Raw genomic sequence first — 18,745 nt, 5'->3', positions numbered from 1 at the left:
ACCAAAAGGTGGTGATAATTACTTGAAGTAACAAATCTAGATAGTCAAAAGATTTTTGACAACCATTAAAGATGGTAATGGAGTGATTAGTATTATTTTTCAATTCTTAATATTTGATATGTAAAATTATATATAAGATGTAATGATACTCTTAATGCACTATTTTTAGAAAACATACTAAATTGGTCTAAGCATATAATATCACACTATAAACAATTTTTTTTCTAGTAGATATATCTACTAAGGTAGCGAGAGAGGCGAGTAAGAAGACATGAATATATCGATATTATTCACATGAATGTGGGATGTCAAATACATAAGAGAGTGACAAGCGAGATGAAAGAAAGACGAACGAAATTTATTATACATCCCATATACAAGCGAGATGGAAGGAAGACGAAAGAAATTTATGATATATCCCATATACATGCGAGTTCATTTGAATACAGTTTTGGTAGAACAACTTACTCCTAATTTTAACCCTATGTATTTCGAGATATACGTATCTAGACGTATTTATACACGCTAAAATCTGATAAGATTCGTAATATTGCGAATTATTTTTTTTTCTCATTATTTTGATGTTTGGGCCATAATAGCCCATCCATGAAGCCCAAAAGGACTTGATTCTTCTCCATCCAATCCTACAAAGTTTGTCATCATCACAATTTGTTTCTCTTTAGCTCCACACTTCACTCCCACAAATAACAAATCTTCAATTTTTCCAAAGAATCACCAAAAAAAACAAAATCAATCATCACTCCATATATAGGAGCTGCAAAAAGCAGCTTTAAATCAACAAAAATGGTGAGAATTTTGCCTATGGCATCATCAATTAGACCTTCACTTTCATCTCTCAAGTTTTCTGGGTCAGCACGTTTCTCAGTTTCGCATTTCTCACATAATTCTACTCGGAAATTCACTTATTGTCATCTGGGTACTGGTAAAGTCTCTATCTTTTTCATTTTCATCTCTCAATTTTGAACCCCTTTTTCGTTTTTTTGCAATACCCACTTTGTTGTTTTCGAATCCCTGGTATTTTTTTTTATGACCAATTTTTGGTGTACCCATTTGGTTTTTTTTTGTAGTATAGTATGTGGACCAGAGTACAAGTAAATTGCACAAAGGAAATGTTGTATGCTGGTTGGATTTGGAGGTTAAAGAAGTTGTTTTAATGCTAGTGAAATAGATTTTTCTTCATTTGTATGTTGTGTTGAACATAGAAATATATTGCTCAAATAGATGTACCATTTGTTATTGAATTGTCTGTATAAAGTGGTATTGTTTTATTGACATATACTAGTTATCTGTGTTTTAGGTAGTGAATGTTGTTTACTTCGTTACAAGCAAAGATATATTCCATAGATATTGAGTACTAATGTCATTTGTATGCAGTCTACTTTAGAAATATCTTAACTTGTAATCGTATTGTCGTACATAGCTAATGTGTTTTACTACCTTCCGTTTCCCATTTGGATGGAAGACGTCGTGGCAAATGACTTTAAAAGAGGGTCTAGTTGTTAGAAGTCTCATCTTTTATCGATCGTTCTTATTTTATTAAAGAGCACCATTTTCTGGGGTTAGAGTTATCCTGGAGGGGATTGAGTTTCGAGTTGCTTTTATTTGAAAGTTCTCCGGTTCTACAGCATATTTGGACTGAATCTCACATGCCTCGATTTGAGTTAGTTAGAAAACGACTCCTCTATTCATTAATAAGCAACTACCCCACAGTCACCGTATGAACACCTCCCTTAGATGAATGTGGAAACATGTGCTGCAGTAAATTAGAGAGGTTGGTGCTGTAGATTTCTGTTCTAGTTGTATTCTCCAACTCTTCCATTTACATTAATTCTTCAGGACGGAGACTCATTGACTGCCTCAGATAATTTGCGTTAATTTCTATTTTGCTCACCAGTACACCAGTTAATGTCGTCCATTTGTATGCTATTGGTGGAAATTGTTGCTTATATCTATTGACCTTTAGAGACTACTGTATCCCGGGATGTTAGTGTGCTCATCTGTTCGTAAGAGAGTTTCTTACTTGGTGATATTGTTGGTTATGCAGCGGTTCCCCAGGTGCAGTCTTTTGGCCTAAAAGCTTCTAAGCTATTAAGAGAAAAAGGAGGCTGTTTGTCAATCAGTGCTGCCGGAAATATGACACATGCAAGCACTGCTTCTACCCAAGAAAATGTACTGGAGTGGGTCAAACAGGACAAGAGAAGAATGCTCCATGTTGTTTACCGTGTTGGAGACCTTGACAGAACAATAAAGTACAAATATCTTGACGTTCCATATTTTGCTTGTCTAGTTCTGTTTAATTGTCATGGTCATCTTTTCTTGTACCCTCTCTTTTCACTTTCCGTAATTGTCTGCAGATTCTATACAGAGTGCCTAGGGATGAAATTATTGAGAAAGCGTGACATCCCCGAGGAAAGATACACAAATGCATTTCTAGGATATGGACCAGAGGATTCTCATTTTGTAATTGAACTCACATACAGTAAGTTGCTTCATATTCATATCACTAAGTGATTTCCTTTCCTTCCTTGACTCAATTCAAATGTTTAAGGCTACTTTAGAATTTAATTATTCCTTTATAAGCTGCGCTTGGTCATGTATCTAATTTTTAGTTTTATGGCACTGCCAGATTATGGAGTTGACCAGTATGATATTGGATCTGGATTTGGCCATTTCGGAATTGCTGTAGATGATGTAAGTTTCTTTATAAGGTGTTATATAAGCGTGAAAGAAATTTACGTAGAACAGAACAGAATTTTCAGCACATTATTTTCTTTACCATTTCAATTTTCGTATATAAAACATGCGATCTTGCATATATATTAGGCCCTTTCTTTACTTAACTGTTGCATTTTGTGTTTGTTCTTTGCAATTCATGTGTATTACCTGCATAACCCTGTTCTTCAGTATTCATATTTTGTATCTTTGACAATTTTCTTGCGCATATTACATGAGAACTTACCAGCTTGTTGGGGGTGTGCATTAGGTTTCAAAGACGGTTGAACTCATAAAGGCTAAGGGAGGGAAAGTAACCAGGGAACCAGGTGCCGTTAAAGGGGGAAAGACTGTAATTGCATTTATTGAAGATCCTGATGGTTACAAGTTTGAACTTTTGGAGAGGGGTCCAACACCCGAACCCCTATGCCAAGTAATGCTTCGAGTCGGAGATCTAGAACGTGCCATAAGTTTTTATGAGAACGTAAGTTACTGTGACTTCAAAAGCACTGTTGCTATTGTGTTTACTGTTAGTGAAGATCTCTTATTAGCTCTACTGCAAGGATCAGTTGTTAGCCACAAATTTACTGTACATTGTTTCATCTTCAGGCTTATGGAATGAAGCTTCTTCGCACACGTGACAACCCGGAGTACAAGGTAATATGTGAACTTTTTTTTTGAAAAACAGTCGACATATCTAATGAAATCATTTCAACTGTAGGAAGCCAAAATACTTATTGCTAAGTCATTGGGATGCATGCGTAACTTAATTGTTTGTTATTTAAGTGCTAGCATGACGGAGATAGGTTGACTATCTTATCCCAAAGAAGAAAAATAGTGGAGATAGGTTAACTTTCTGATGCAATTCTATATGTTTTGGTGTTTGGTTTATGAAATGGCAGTAATAGATGTGGCTGGATGGAATGAAATTTACTTGCATCACACCTGCCTCCCAATAGAAAATCGGATTTTGAGATTTACTCGTAGCATTGCTAAAATATGACTCCCTATTAGACCAAATTTTTGTGCAAACATGCTATTTTGCCCTATTGAACGTGCATTATCCAAAGTTCTTTTGCAGTAGTACTTCAATTTGACTTACTTGTACATGATCTAATACTTTCCCCTATTGAACTAACTCTCTATTCTGATTAGTTTGTTATTCTCGTTCATGGTGGTGGAAACTTTTAACGTTATAGATGTTGTCACTTTGAGACTAGTACTTGCAGATACACTGAGAATGTCAAGTGTTGCTTAAGTAAATCGTTGAGGAAATGTTTTCTGGCAATTGTAGAAATATATACGTCTAGGTGATTGCGTTTATTTGGTTATACTTGCATCTCAATAAATTTAAGAAATCAAGAAGTTGACTTATTTACTATTGGAAGAGTCAATAATTTTTACTTGACTGTGATTTATTCCAACAAAGGTTTAGTATTTGTTAAATCTGAAATTTATAGGTACTGTGCTTCAATTTATGGATCATTTTGAGACATTAAGAAAAGTTTGATTTGTGGCTTGATTCGAAGTGACTTCCGTCAAACTAAATATGCATGAATGTAGGAGACATTCGATGGAAATCACATTGTGTATTATTATACAGAATAAGTCTTACCAAGCTATTACGTATTTGCAGTATACAATAGCAATGCTAGGATATGGTCCTGAAGACACGAGCGCTGTGATGGAGTTAACATATAATTATGGTGTCACTGAATATGACAAGGGAAACGCATACGCACAGGTAGCACTTCATAGATCGGTAGTAGTGTGTGTTACATGTTATGTTGGTTGCATACCATCTCCGTATACTCCTTGCGTCTTAGTTCACTAACTTATACATATCCCAACAGATAGCTATAGGCACCGATGACGTGTACAAGACAGCAGAAGCAATAAGACTTTGTGGTGGAAAAATTACCAGGGAACCAGGACCTCTACCCGGTATCAGCACCAAGATTACTGCGTGCCTCGACCCTGATGGTTGGAAGACGGTAATTCTATTTAGATTACAACTTCCCCCTAGTGCCCTCATCGTAGGTTTCAAATTCGCAAGTTTATAACATTTCCAGAAAACATGCAGGTTTTCGTTGACAATATAGATTTTCTCAAGGAATTGGAGTAAACTATCACTCAAAATACTAGGCATACTCAGAACATCTCAAGGACATTGATGCTTCAACAAATTACATCCTCGCCAAAACGATACAAGGAGACTACCACGGGAGATAGCGTTACATTGTGCATTTGTGGATTGTATTACAGAAATCGTCGCTTCACCAGAGCATTAGAAGAATAGAAGCACGAAAATCGTACATCTTCGTGCTTTTTGTAATAAGTTTGTTGATCTTATTTATGCTGCCCTTTCTTACAGGGAAAACTCAGCAAAGTAAAGAAGCAAATAAACCAGTAGTTCAGAAAAAATTAGAATAGTTGGGACTGAGTTCTGTGTTTCCATTATATCTAATTTGATTTTGTTCATTAGAACTCTTTTCTGAGGATCAGTCAGTTGACAATTGCATATTCCATTGTTGTAAACATTGTCCAATTAAATAGTTCTTTATGTCGAAAGTCTATCGAAAACAATATTTACTTTCCTACACCCCATACTCTCTAGATCCGACTTACTCTCTAGATCCGACTTAAAATATTATATTCAGTATGTTATTGTTGTTAAACATCCGGTTTCTTGAGCCGAGAGTTTGTCGCAGACGAGCCTATCTACCTTCGTTAAGGGTGCGTATATGTCACTCTTCTCAAATCTTACTCATGAAATTACGTTAGATATATTATCGAAACAAAACACCCAAACAGTACACAATCTACAGTAGTACTCGACCCCCATACTCCCTAGACCCGGCTTGTGATATTAGATTCAGTATGTTATCATTGTAAAACATTCAAATTGTTTCTTGAGTCGAGAGTCTGTCGGAGACGGGCAGAATAAGGCTGCATACATGCCATCCTCCTCAAATCTTACTCATAAGATTACGTTAGATATGTTATTATCAAACACAACCTATGATATTAGTCTAAACTTACATACATACGTACATGTCACCTCAGTTATGAGATTACATTGGATATATCGTCATTATCGAAACAAAAACATTCAAACAGTAACATAATCTTGATGTAAAATATAAAACTAACAACTTCCATAAACACTAAAATTGGTATTTTTTTTCATATATATATATATATGGGGAAAATTCATCTTAGCAAGCTAATAATTAACTAATTAAAAAACTAAACAACTCTAATCAATCACTAATCACTAATGATTAATCTATTTACCATTAAACCTTGTTCATCGTCTTCGTTTTCACCATGTTAGAGCAAAACAGAGCTCACCAGTTCGATTATGGCGGAACATCCAACCAGTAACACAATCACTTACCTTCAATCCATGTTCTTGAACAAACTGTTTCCAGCTTCCTAAAAGCAGATAAGTTTTGTGATTTCCCCAAGTTTTGAATTTCATGTTGCAATATTTACCCATTGGATCAAAAGTTTTAACACTGATACCAGTAGTAAGATCTTCAGATTTTTCATTCAATAATGGGAGAAGTTGATTCCTTACATATTCATTGCTGAGTAAGAACCTACCTTGATGTCCATTCACATCGGAATTCGTCAATTGCTTCACAAATGGGTTACTGCATTGCCCAATTAGGGTTGTTAAATTCTCAATTGGGGGAAATTTCGGTAAAGACCCAGGTAAATTTGAAGGCGAAACACGACCCCTTTTTGGTACTGGATTGGAATTTCTAGAACTCGAAGCAGCTTGACCGCCATTAGAATTGCTCGAGAGTCGAACCCTTTTTGGATTTCCAGCACCATAGACTTCAAACCCAGAAGCAGAAGGTGAATTTTTCACCCTTTTCGGAATTTGAATTTCTGGGGTTTCATTTTTGATGAATCTTCGATGCTTTCGCTTCGATTTCTCCTCTTTCTTTGGAAAAACAGGGACGTACTTCAACCAAGAAAGAAGCAATGCGGCTTCAATATCTTCCTTTTCAAGTTTCACCATGATTTGAATGGTTGAAACCCTAGGAAAAATTCATTTTTAGAGGAAGAAGAAGAAGATTACTTGTAGAACAAGTTTCTGCTCAATTTTAGTCGTATTATAACTCTACTATTTTTGGATTTTTTTTTTTTTTAGAGAGTTTCACCATCATTTGAATGTATTAGTTGAGTAAGAGTCATGGGCCCATATGGACCAATAAATCAAATTTTTTACAATCATCCAAAAATAATTTTATTTTATTTTTAATTTACGCAAAAAAGCAAACATATACTATTTAATTACTCATCATAGCTATAATTTTGGTAATAATTTACAACTCTCGACTAACATTATACTACATTGATTGCGTGGGTTGATTTCGAGTTTGTATAATTAGTCACGTTTGTGTATGTATAATTCGTAAGAAGATACAAATACATCTGTATAATATACGATTATTTAACGTATATACATATACAATTCACCTCTCTAGCTCGCCTCTCTCCTCCCTCTCGCTTCTCTCCTCCTTCTCCTATTCTCGCTTGACCTATATACAAAAAATGTATGTGTATAATATATAATTATATACATATAGAATTTACCTCTCTCCCGCTCTCGCTCGCCTCTACAAATACATATGTATAATATATAATTATCTAACCGATATACATACACAATTCACCTTTCTCTCACTCTTTCTCCCCCCTCTCTCTCGCCTCTCTCCTCTCTCTCCCAGTCTCGCTCGCCTCTCTCTTCCATATAACATGTAGTTACGAATTGTGATTATCAAACTACAGCTATGGAGGGTAATTAGGCTATTTTTAAGTGGCTACATGTGAAAGTTTTCAAAATTTTAATGAAAAAGGGTCAAAAATATTCTCAATTTATAGTTTGGCTCAAAAATGCATTTTTTGATTCAAACATGTCCTTAAACTACGCGAAAGGAACACAAATGTCCTCCATTTATAGTTTGATTAAAAAAAAGATACACTTCGCTTGTCAAATTTGCAAGTTATAGCTCTTACAAATTATATTTTGTAACAACTTAAACACCAAATTTTACAATAGAAATACAAATGGTCAAATTTGTAAAATCACATAAAATTGTGGGAAATTCTGAATTTCTCAATAACTTTCATTGCAATCAAACATCAACTGGTTACAAGAAAAGTACACATAATAAAAAAACAATTGAAACTTTTACTACACTAGACATTAACAAGACTAAATATTCCTCAAGATTAACACTAATGAAAGTACTTAACAACTAATCAAAAGAAATCTACACTCTCAAATAACAACATCTTCTCTTCACGTATCTGAACCAAGTATGCATCAATTAAAGAAACGGAGAGGATAAAGTTTCGACATAGTTTACAACCTCAAGTAAGTGATTCCAGCCAAGAAGCAGTATTTGAGGAATTCAAGGAATATCGCATTTACAAAGAGATCATACCATCAAATATTGTGTTTCATTACCATCAAACATCAACCTTGTTACAAGAAAAGTTGAATATTACATTCATAAAAAAGAAGTAAACTTTTACTGAAATAGACATTAACAAGACTCTAATCTGTAAAGATTAACACCAATGGAAGTGATTATTAACAACTCATCATAAGTCTTCTTCATCTGTTACTGTTCCTTCTTCGTCTTCGTCATCATAATCTTCTTCTTCATCGTCATCATATTCTTCTTCTTCCTCCTCTTCTTCATCGTCGTCATCATCATCATCATATTCTTCGTCATTGTCATTGTCATCAAGAATGGTGTTATTTTCCAATGAAGCACTCAGATTTATTCCATCCTTGAATCGTGCTTTTGCCAATTCAGAAGTTTCTGGGAAAATGATTCGACGAAATTCATTTGTTTGTGAAATTTCTGATTTCATTTTCTTCTCCTCTTCTTCTTCGTCATCAGAACTTTCTGATTTCATTTTCTTGTCCTCCTCTTCTTCGTCATCATCAGAACTTTCTGGGAAATCGATTCGTGGGGTTCTTAGTTTCCCCTGAAATTCACCAAAAAAAGTTCTTTTTGAATTTTCGGAGTTCATTTTCTTTTCCTCTTCTCCTTCTTCGTCATCATCAGAACTTTTTGTGAAATCGATTCGTGGGGTTCTGAATTTCCCCTGAAATTCACCAAGAAATGTTCCTCTTGAATTTTCTGATTTCATTTTCTTATCCTCTTCTTCTTCTGTTTCCTCTTCGTCATCGTCTTCTTCCTCTTCTTGTTCTTCTGTTTCCTCTTCGTCATCGTCTTCTTCCTCTTCTTCTGCTTCTGTTTCCTCTTCGTCATCGTCTTCTTCCTCTTCTTCTGCTTCTTCTTTGTCGTCAGAACTTTCTGAGAATTCGATTGGCGGGGTTGTTAATTTTCCATCGAGATCTCTATCTAATTTCAGTCTCTTAGGCTCTGTTTCTGATGGGACATTGTGATGTTTCCTTTTAGCATTTTCCTTTCTTTCCTCATCCCTCTCTGGTGTTTTCACCCTCATATTCGTCTGACTCCAAACGAAGAAAAACTCGTTGGGTTTTTAAAAAGATGTGAATGGAAAATGAAAAGTTGCGACTTTTTATGAAAAGTTACAACTTTTACAAAAGAGTTATGACTTTTACGAATAGTTATAACTTTTACGAAGAGTTGCGACTTTTAACTCAAGATTAACACCAACAAAAGTGATTAAAAACTAATCCAAAGAAATCTACAGACACACTCTGAAAGAAGTGCAGAAACACTAATGAAATTCATAGTCACAACAAAACTTATGTATGGTCTTCTTCTTCTTCGTCGTCATCGTCATCATCACTCTGATTTTTAAAATTAAAGCTACTTTTCCAGAGTGATGCAATTTTCTTATCAATTTGGATCTTCAACTCTTTCTTCTTCTTCTTCGTCGTCATCACTCTGTTTTTTATAAGCTGCTTTTCAACAGTGATGGATCATATTTTTTATCAATTTAGTAGAAATTCCTGCTCTTTTGATTCGCGGGGTTCTTGATTTCTTCGGAATGTAAGGAAAAAAGCTATTTTCTGAAATTTCTGATTCTATTTTGTTTGCCTTCTGTTTCTTCTTCAAGAACAGGGAGGTTCATCAATGGAGAATTTCGCTTTTTTTCCTCCTCCTCCTCTGGTGTTTTCGACATGATTCGATTTTTTCTTGAAGCTCTGAAAAATCTCAGAAAGTTTTGTTTTGATGACTGTGAAGAAGAAGAAAAACTATATGGTAATTTGAATTATAAGGAAATGTGAAGTTTCTTGGAGATCTAACATAACTAACTACCTATTGGCGCCATTTTTTTAAAAAATTATAAAAATTACAATAATTCACCTTTTTTTTATATAAGTTACTTATATTTTCTCGTTGAGTTTAAATTATATTTTACGTTGACTATTTTAAATTATATTTTACGTTATCAAGTCAATGAATTCAAAGTAGGTGGAGACGGTTAACCATCCAAGCAATTCCTTTTGTGTACTAGCTACGATTTATGGGTAGTCTCATATCACTTAAACGAGTGATATAACACCTATCTTTAATGAAATTGTCTAAAAAGGAATTTTTCCTTTTCTTTTGAATTTTATTTTTCATTTTCCCATTTAACTTGTTTTCAAATATTCGAAACCTCTAAATATAATTTATCAAATTTCTCTATTGAATAATTGCTCGTTATATACTTCAACATTTCTATTCAGATATATGCTCTATTTTTTATTTATTTTTTACTTCTTTCATTTCCTTATAATAGGTTTATAGATTAAATTTTAGTGTATTTATTTATCCCTTTAAATCTAGACAAGTAACACATTTTAAAAAAGGAAAAGGGTGAATTTATAGACGATTTACTAACATCAATTAAAAGAAAAACTAACGTAATAATATGAAATATATACTGAAATACGTCGCTTTTATCAAGTGATAAAATTATTTTTGCCCCTAATGACATCCGATAATAGAAATATTAAATGTGTAACCAAGTATTCTTTGGTTATGCAAATAATGAGAGGAATATTTCAATGCTAAACGGACACTTACTGATTATTTATATAACCTGTGACTCAAATATGTAACCAAATATTCTTCCAGCACCATGATGGGTGCACCATAAGCCTTGCTGAAAACGAAATCAGCACGAACTTTGGGTGTCGAAACTCCCAGCCTCAAGTCCTGAACAAGTCCAATACGACTAGATATTCAGTTCATACTTCATTCAGAAGCTTCATTACTCGATGATATGAAGTTTTCCAGCATGATTTCATCACGAACGAACCTAGCAAGTCTAGAAGCAGAGACACTTGGGAGCAGGAATATAAGCTCAGGCAGAAGAATGGTACCAAGGAACCAGTGAATACTTGATCCCTCGCACAATCAACAAACCAAACAATGCAATCACTAGTTAATCTTCTTCTGGAGTTGATTGAATTCAAGGGGAATCATTACACCGACAGAAACAACATCTCACGGGCATATCATCAAATGGAATGATTCCTGCAAATAGCAAAAGGATGACAATAATTGAGAAGCTGATTGCAAATTACGGACAGTATGTTAACAGAGTCTTTTTGTTTTAAAAGAAACTGTGAAGGCTAGTCACAGTACATATGCCAGCCTAAGCACATTTAAGGGAGGTCAAAACTGCTTACTGTTAAAAAGGAAATCATCTCGAGCAAATCAGACCATCAACTCACATGAAATTACCAAATCAAAACTAACAACAAAACATTACCTGGTGGCAAGCTCACCTACTGGGCCAGATGGAAACAGGATTCAAAAGAGCGATAAGACTTTAATGTAAGTGGGATGAGTGGTGGAGAAAGAAAAGTCTATATATGAATCTGTACATCAAAACTTCACAATCCTCCTGATGAGAACAGAGAGTGTTTTCGTTTGTATATCACATTTCCGAACTAAATTTCATAGCTATACTAGATCCAATTCCGTTATCAACATGTTTGCAACAAACCATTGGCTCACCACATAATTAAGCAATAAAGATTACAACACATGCAACTTTGCAAGTAAAGAAGCAAGTGAAGAAAATAACCACTACTGTATGCACAAAAGGAACTGCACAATTTTTGACAATCGCATATGATATATTTTTTACATTAGGAGACAAAGATGTCTCTAGTGCTTCATTTTTTCAGCGGACAGGAACCATCCTGATCTTAATGCAAGGATGGACCAATTTGTTTATAGTCATCTTAGGAAAAATATCTAACCCGAGCTCCCATAGAAAGACAAACAGCTGCCATCTGCTTTCATGTCCTGCTCAATTCACACCACCCTCTTGAACTCATAAAATTGCAGCGGGCCATGATCAGCCACCATAGTCATCCGAACCAGCTTGTAATCATAAAGTAAGTATCAGCTGCCCAATTTGAAGGCTCACTAGCCCCAACTTCAACTTCATCTTCATCTTATCCTGAAAAGGGAAGAAAGGATCTTTGTCATCATGAATAGAAATGCTTTTAATTCACAATCATAATTGTGATGTCTAATAGTGTGCCACCTGACCCCAAAGCAATGCCATAGAAAACATTTAGTAGAGAAAGAAGAGAACCTTTTTATCACTTTGCAGAAGAAATACGTCGCAAGGAGGACATCCAGCTGCTGCCTCCGTTATCACCATCATGTGTTGTTTCAGTGGGTAAAACAGGTTTTGTAGCATTTGCTCTTGGTAAAACAGGAGCCAATGAAGAAGATGGCATATGAGCACTACTTAATACCTACATTATGAAAGGGAAATTATTGAGAAGCCTACTTGGGATGAGATAATAGGAAGAAAACTAATCATGAGACATAGCAAATAGCCAATGCTTAATGCGAAAAATGCTTTATCTCGAAACAAGACTATCAAAAGATTGGCAGAAGTATCACTCACATTTCTCTCAAGATTGGCAGAAGTTAAATTCCTGTTTGTTGGTGACTTAAATTGCATACGAATTCCAGGACTGGAAGGGTTATTCGGCCTTAGACGATCAGTCACCTCAGCAACATAAGGTCCATTGTTGCCTGTAGAAACTGTAGAAGGAACAGTTCAGCTGATTTAACCTAATTACATCAACAGAAATTAACATGACATCCAAAACAAAATTGAAGTATGTTTTCTACTAGCATACTTCTAACTCAAGTCTTCTTTCTCTTAATTTATCTGTGCAAGTCTGCATAAACTTTTTGACAAAGCAAGTCTGCACACACTTTACTGCTGGATTATAACCACTCAACCCAGAATAAAGGAAACCATTTTGTGCAGATAGAATGGATGTAAACCATATTCACAACTCACAAAACATAACATCTTTCACTTTTTATACTACTACATAGTTCTCCTCATTTGTAGAAATAGAAATTTCCAATTTTAGTTATCAACCTTGACGCTTTTCAACATCCATTGGAATTGCTCGGCTACTTTCACCACCAACTTGCTGCAAAATCACAGAACAGTCAAAATTTTGAATAAAAACAACTCATCAAGCAAGCCTTGACTAAAAAGATGCACTATTCAGCTTGTTTATTTAAGGAACAAGAAGAAAAGTACAAGCTCAAATTATAGCATGTCATCAAGTGAGAAGTGATTAATCATAGTTAAAATGAATTCAGGAAACAGGACAAGCTAAAAAAGATACCCGATGCTGTGGTTTACTTGTTTGTGCCTGTTGGTACTTTAGGATGGTCCAATCAAATATGTAATCAAACTCATATCCTGCGTGACACATAGATGTACATCAGTTGAACTTCTGCAGATAGATTTCAATGTACCCAGGAGGGTATTTATTAAAGAACCCTGGTGTTGTCCAAGGAGTTGATGAAGCTTAACTTTAGGCATACCTTGACGAGTAAAAAGTTCACGAAAGAGGCGCTTTAAGAATCCATAATCAGGTCGCTGATCAAATGTCAACGAATGACAGTAGTGGAAGTACGAAGCAAACTCAACAGGATGAGACTTGCATAAAACCTTCACCAGGAAATAGTACAAAGAGTCAGAATAAGAACCTTTTGTTTTAAAAAATAAGAGACATAAGGAGCAGTGGCAAGGGAAGCTATTCAGGTACACATGCCTCAATAGGAGTTGATAACTTCTTTTGACATATTTTGTCATACTTTTGCTTCTTTGTGGCAGCTTTTAGACCCTGCCATGGGAGGCTATTGAAGAACCAATATGTTGGTCAAAATAATATTTGATACACCAAGGAATAGAAAGGTTTAATCTAATTGAAAAACCACACACCTGCCTCTCAAGAAATAAAGGAGAACATATCCAAGAGATTCTAAATCATCCCGCCGGCTTTGCTCTGTATAACATAAAGAGGACATTCAAATGTGAAGATAGATTTTATTTTAATAACCCTCTTCTTCACAGGCAGGAATAAAGGTTAATTATTTTCCTTGCCAAATACTTTACAGGTTTTACGATGGGGAGACAAAAACAATCAAGGAAAATAGTATCTTCTCTCACCAATTCCGAGATGAGTATTACAACTGGCATAGCGTGCTGTTCCAGTTAAATTTTTGTTCTCTCTGTACAGAAGAAAAGATATTAAAATTAGATCCATAACGCTGCATCTAAGAAGTGATCAATGTTCTCTCTTCTATGTTTTAACCAAACTAAAACTAGAATCACACATTACACTTATGAGTACACACTTGGAAGCTTAAAGATAAATGATAAATGATGAAAAAAGTTCAGATTAGCATATTCAAAAACTTATACCTGTAAGGAATATGGCGATTTGTAGTCGCATCACGGTATCTTTTAGCAAGACCAAAATCAATAATATAAACCTGAAAATTACATAATGACAATAGGATTCATTCAGAAGAAAAGAACAAAGCAAACTAACTGATAAACCAATAAAAACTAAAAAGAGAACGAAAGAAAGTCACTTGATTTGCTTTCCGACCAAGACCCATCAGAAAGTTGTCAGGCTTAATATCCCTGTGTAGAAAGCCCTTAGAATGTACATATTCGATTCTGGTGATCTGAGAAAAGGAGAGGCAGAAGAATCTGATCAGCCAAGCGGCTAATAAGGAAAACAGCAAGTAAATTTTTTAAAAAGATTGACCATGTTGGTAAAAACACTCTCGCAATGCATTCCAAAGGTCCTACATATTTACCAATAAGTATATATTAAAATGTAATAGTTCTCCAATATCTATGGGACATGACAAATCAGAGAGCACAAAACAAAACTTTGGTGCAGCTCTATTAGTCTTAATCCTGAAAATATTTAAGTCAACATAATTGCTGAGAGCCACAATGGATAAGAATGTCAAAGGGAGAGAAAAGCCCAATATGTAGAAAAAGCAACTAATTAGCTGACGGTCATGTTCCTACACAAATGCCCTTGTTCCTAACCAAAGGCTCATTTCACCTGATCAAATTCTGGAACAAGCTTCCACCTATCATGGAACATGGGCCAAAGTCAAAATGGTATACTTTAGCTACGCCTTTGACATGAAGTAAAGCTCTTATCAAACAGAAACATAGTAGCATGAACATTATAATGTGTTGAAGGGAAACTGCTGTTACCATCTGGTCCGCCAACATTAAAACAGTCTTCAATGAAAGCTTCCGGTCACAATAGACAAAGAGATCTTCCAAGCTAGGACCCAATAAATCCATGACCAGAACGTTGTCATCACCATCCACACCAGACCATTTTATATGTGGTACACCACCTAGAAAGGAGCAAACTATAAATTACACCATAATCTGTACATCTATCCATAAAGTGCACAATATCCAAAACATACTTCCTCCCTGGAGAATATTGTATAACTTGGCCTCGTAGAGAAGTTGAGGATGTTTGGTCTTATTGTTCTCCTACAAAAAGTTTTAATATAGAAAGGAACCTATAGTGTTAGATCCTAACAAGATGTGAACACCACGTAATATTAAAATTAATTAAAAAGATACTAAGAATGCAAATATACAGCCAAAGGCGAAAAAGAAGAAACGGTAAATGAAGTGCAAAAATAATTCAACATGGTCACAATATAATTGCAATTAATGAAATTCGAGTGCCTGACTGAGAAATCAAATGACTTAGACTAGGAAGAATGCATAATTCAATATGGTCACAATATAATTGCAATCAATGAAATTCGAGTGCCCGACTGAGAAACTAAATGACTTAGACTAGGAAGAATCCATACTTATATCCAATTTTATTTTATTTTTGAAATTGAAACATGTTGTAATATAAGAAATTTAGCGATTTGTTCGAGGCCGTAACCAAAACGAGAAGTATTTGAAAGGTGCAGAGAATCGCTTATTGATATCACCAACCTTTAATGTTATATGGTAAACACACTCTTTAATAACTCCCTCCCTTTCCATTTGTTTGTTTGGTATTAGCTAGATATTAAGCTAATAAAGAAGAATTTTGAATTTGTGGTTTTAAATTAAAGATATGTAGAATGTTCCAAGATATCCTTTAATCTAGTGCAGAGGAGGATCTATGTAGAAGGGTTGGGGGTGCCACAACACACGGATGTCTCGCTTGAAACTTTATATATATATATATATATATATAAGGAATTGTAAAAGCATTAAGTGTGGCACCCAGAGAAACAATGGAGCTCAAGGCGCGTGGGCATAAAGCTAAGTTTTTACTCCTCACAATGCAAGTTCGAATCCTATTGGGTTCATTTTCTAAAACTAGTTTAACCTCTTGTGTTCATTGTTAAAAAGGCTCTGGTTACACAGAATAGGACCCTAGACCTCTTCTAATTAACAAATTATCTTTACCAAGTAGACAAGGCTTTAACTAGTGCTAAGAATTGTTGATCAATACTATTTCAAGGTTTCCTCCTGACACCACTTTACATTCCATCCGTTACCTTTCAAAGCAACGTGGCCACATGGAACACTGAAATTAAAAAGTTGCATCTACTTGATGCCTGCAATAGAACTAATTACTTCTTAAAAAAAAAGTTGCCAAAAGAATGCAAGACTAACTACTTAACGGATGTAAGACTAACAAACTAAAATGGAGGCAATATCAGTTATCACATGCAGCCAAAAGACTCCAACCATTGCTATCTTCTATCTCAGAGGCATATTAACCTAGTGTTTTTGGCTCATTATCTGCTGGAACTAAGCTTCACACACTACAAGCACCAACTACAAAGTTCACTGCATGATCCAATAATAATAAACTTCACGAGTTATTTCTGGTGCACAAACCACTTACAACATGAAAAGCAATCACTCATAAAAAAATCAACAAAATTCATAGCTCAAGCTAATAAGAACTCACAATTTTGACAGCGACGATCTCAAATGAATCAATATGCGTAGCTGCAAAATTACAAAATACACAAATGATCATCATAAAACTCACCGCAAACTGTCTGTAAAACAAAACAAAAAAAAATACAAGCTCAAAACATATACACTTTGCTACCTTCATAAATAACACTCACCGAGAAAAATTTCACCAAACGATCCACTACCGATTTTTCGGCCGAGCTTGAATTTACCTCCGACGATCCTATCCATATCTCAGATCGACGGCTTAGATCAGATCAGACTCTTCACAGATCATGAAAAAAAAAAACGAAAAAACTCTTTTGAAGATTCGGCGACGGCGCAAACAGCAATCACACACAGATTTGATTGAAGAAGAAGAAAACGGAGTTGTAATCGAAGCAAATAACACCGGCGTAGAACTCGAAGATTTTCCGGTGAAGAAAAAAAAAGTCGGCGGCGAGGGGGCGGGGGGTAGGGATAACAGAGAGTGTATTATTTTGTGTGTATATATTTTACGTTACGGTTTCACGAGAGCAAATGAGAAAAGAAGATAAAGGTTCCACGTGGATGACTAAATTGTGGATGATTTTCTTTGCAATTTGACTTTGTGGCCCATTTGAAGAACGGGTTGGGCCCGGGCCTAGATTGATCGACAATAATATATTCAATATAATTTCGTAAAATAGAATATGAAAATGATAGAGTATAATATGTATGCAGATAATAGTTTCATAAAGTATGATATGAAAATGATAGAATGTATGTAAATTTTAATTCGGTAAAGTATAATATAAAAATGATAGTGTATGCAAACTTGTATACATTAATTCTTATTTTTTGTAATTAATTTATACTTGATTTGGTGGTGATAGATAAAAGAACTTGTGTTTAGAGGGGATAATATTAGCTCGTGTGATAATATAAATGGAAGAAATATATGGTATGGCGGTCGATGATTTAAATGATTTCATTTTGATCAGTAGCAGGATGCTACTTACGAGCTGCTCAGAATATACAGAGTATATTTTTCAAGGGGAGTTTGGACAAATACCGTTGTCCCCTCCTAAATCCGCCCTTGTGATGGCGACCTCTTCATCAAAGCCACCTTGGTCCATTCTAAAATCGTCATCAGTTACCTGTGACGCCATTTCTGTCTTTTTTACAACCTTGATATACCATTACGAGCGATAATTTATTCTTATTTCTCCACTACATAATAGCAAATCAATTTTAGATTTCTTATCAGCCATTTTGAGGGATTCAATTTTTGGAAAAATCGAGGTAGAGTAGTGGAGTAAATTTAGAATTTTCGCTACTTATCCCTTTTTAAAATAGTTATTTAGCAATTAGTCCCCTTTTTTTTTTTAATATTTCTTACCATTGATGGACATTTTTATTATACAGTCTAACAATTTGTAAGTAACTTTAGATGATAATCTAAAATTATCTCATCCTAATTTATGCAAGTATTTAAAGCCATATTCACCTGACTTCTAAAAATAGAGACAAAATCTAAATGAAAAATCTAAAAGAAATTTTTGCATAAATCAGTGTAGAAGTATACTAAATTTTGCATTATCATCAATACTTCCTTTAATTATTTATCTTAGGTCAAATGGTATACATGATAAACTTTCCAATGAACAAATATTACAATTAAAACAACATTTTATCAAAAGAATGGGGTATTATATCTTGACAAAACAAAGAAAAGAAAAAAGAACAAAATAAATTACAACAAAAAATCAAG

At 34.7% G+C, this 18,745-nt stretch overlaps 4 protein-coding genes and 1 non-coding gene across 8 annotated transcripts; 1 reads left to right on the top strand and 4 right to left on the bottom strand.

The window, feature by feature from the left end:
• Window positions 1-683: 683 nt before the first annotated feature.
• Window positions 684-5,304, top strand: LOC101255271 (glyoxalase). The gene is made up of 9 exons (NM_001347669.1): window positions 684-943; window positions 2,066-2,270; window positions 2,376-2,500; window positions 2,648-2,712; window positions 3,005-3,217; window positions 3,343-3,390; window positions 4,370-4,477; window positions 4,587-4,727; window positions 4,817-5,304. Exons 1-9 carry the CDS (start codon window positions 805-807, stop codon window positions 4,856-4,858), a joined length of 1,086 nt encoding a protein of 361 aa, NP_001334598.1. The 5' UTR covers window positions 684-804; the 3' UTR covers window positions 4,859-5,304.
• A 590-nt stretch (window positions 5,305-5,894) lies between these two features.
• On the bottom strand, window positions 5,895-7,924 carry LOC101254974 (B3 domain-containing protein At1g05920). The gene has a single exon (XM_004251574.5). The coding sequence runs from the start codon at window positions 6,764-6,766 to the stop codon at window positions 6,059-6,061; it is 708 nt and encodes a 235-aa protein (XP_004251622.1). The 5' UTR covers window positions 6,767-7,924; the 3' UTR covers window positions 5,895-6,058.
• Window positions 7,925-8,358: 434 nt separating this feature from the next.
• On the bottom strand, window positions 8,359-9,234 carry LOC104644900 (protein bfr2-like). The gene has a single exon (XM_069292608.1). It carries the CDS (start codon window positions 9,232-9,234, stop codon window positions 8,359-8,361), a length of 876 nt encoding a protein of 291 aa, XP_069148709.1.
• A 1,358-nt stretch (window positions 9,235-10,592) lies between these two features.
• Window positions 10,593-18,709, bottom strand: LOC101254665 (protein kinase superfamily protein). 4 transcript variants are annotated; one of them, XR_738686.4, is made up of 17 exons: window positions 17,169-18,709; window positions 17,003-17,043; window positions 15,495-15,564; window positions 15,271-15,419; window positions 14,625-14,720; window positions 14,452-14,522; window positions 14,197-14,258; window positions 13,969-14,032; window positions 13,799-13,883; window positions 13,569-13,695; window positions 13,367-13,443; window positions 13,111-13,165; window positions 12,622-12,761; window positions 12,301-12,466; window positions 11,960-12,162; window positions 11,008-11,225; window positions 10,593-10,904 (listed from the first exon to the last, which is right to left on the bottom strand). XR_738686.4 is itself a non-coding variant. In NM_001347670.1 (15 exon segments), coding segments are annotated over 14 exon segments (1,272 nt in total). In that variant the 5' UTR covers window positions 17,245-17,494; the 3' UTR covers window positions 11,625-12,162; window positions 12,301-12,307.
• LOC112940566 (small nucleolar RNA snoR86) lies at window positions 15,949-16,067 on the bottom strand. Its single transcript, XR_003244903.1, has one exon. It is a non-coding gene; the product is annotated as a small nucleolar RNA snoR86 (small nucleolar RNA).
• Window positions 18,710-18,745: the final 36 nt, after the last annotated feature.

Source organism: Solanum lycopersicum, chromosome 12 (genome assembly GCF_036512215.1).
Source record: "Solanum lycopersicum chromosome 12, SLM_r2.1".
NCBI classification, from domain to species: Eukaryota; Viridiplantae; Streptophyta; class Magnoliopsida; order Solanales; family Solanaceae; genus Solanum; species Solanum lycopersicum.
This window is presented reverse-complemented; position numbering and strand designations above follow the sequence as displayed.

Coding starts and splice junctions, on each gene's coding strand:
- LOC101255271 (NM_001347669.1), top strand. CDS start 805: ATGGTGAGAATTTTGCCTATGGCATCATCAATTAGACCTTCACTTTCA. Junction 3,218..3,342: donor CCATAAGTTTTTATGAGAAC/GTAAGTTACTGT, acceptor TTTCATCTTCAG/GCTTATGGAATGAAGCTTCT. Junction 4,478..4,586: donor AGGGAAACGCATACGCACAG/GTAGCACTTCAT, acceptor ATATCCCAACAG/ATAGCTATAGGCACCGATGA.
- LOC101254974 (XM_004251574.5), bottom strand. CDS start 6,766: ATGGTGAAACTTGAAAAGGAAGATATTGAAGCCGCATTGCTTCTTTCT.
- LOC104644900 (XM_069292608.1), bottom strand. CDS start 9,234: ATGAGGGTGAAAACACCAGAGAGGGATGAGGAAAGAAAGGAAAATGCT.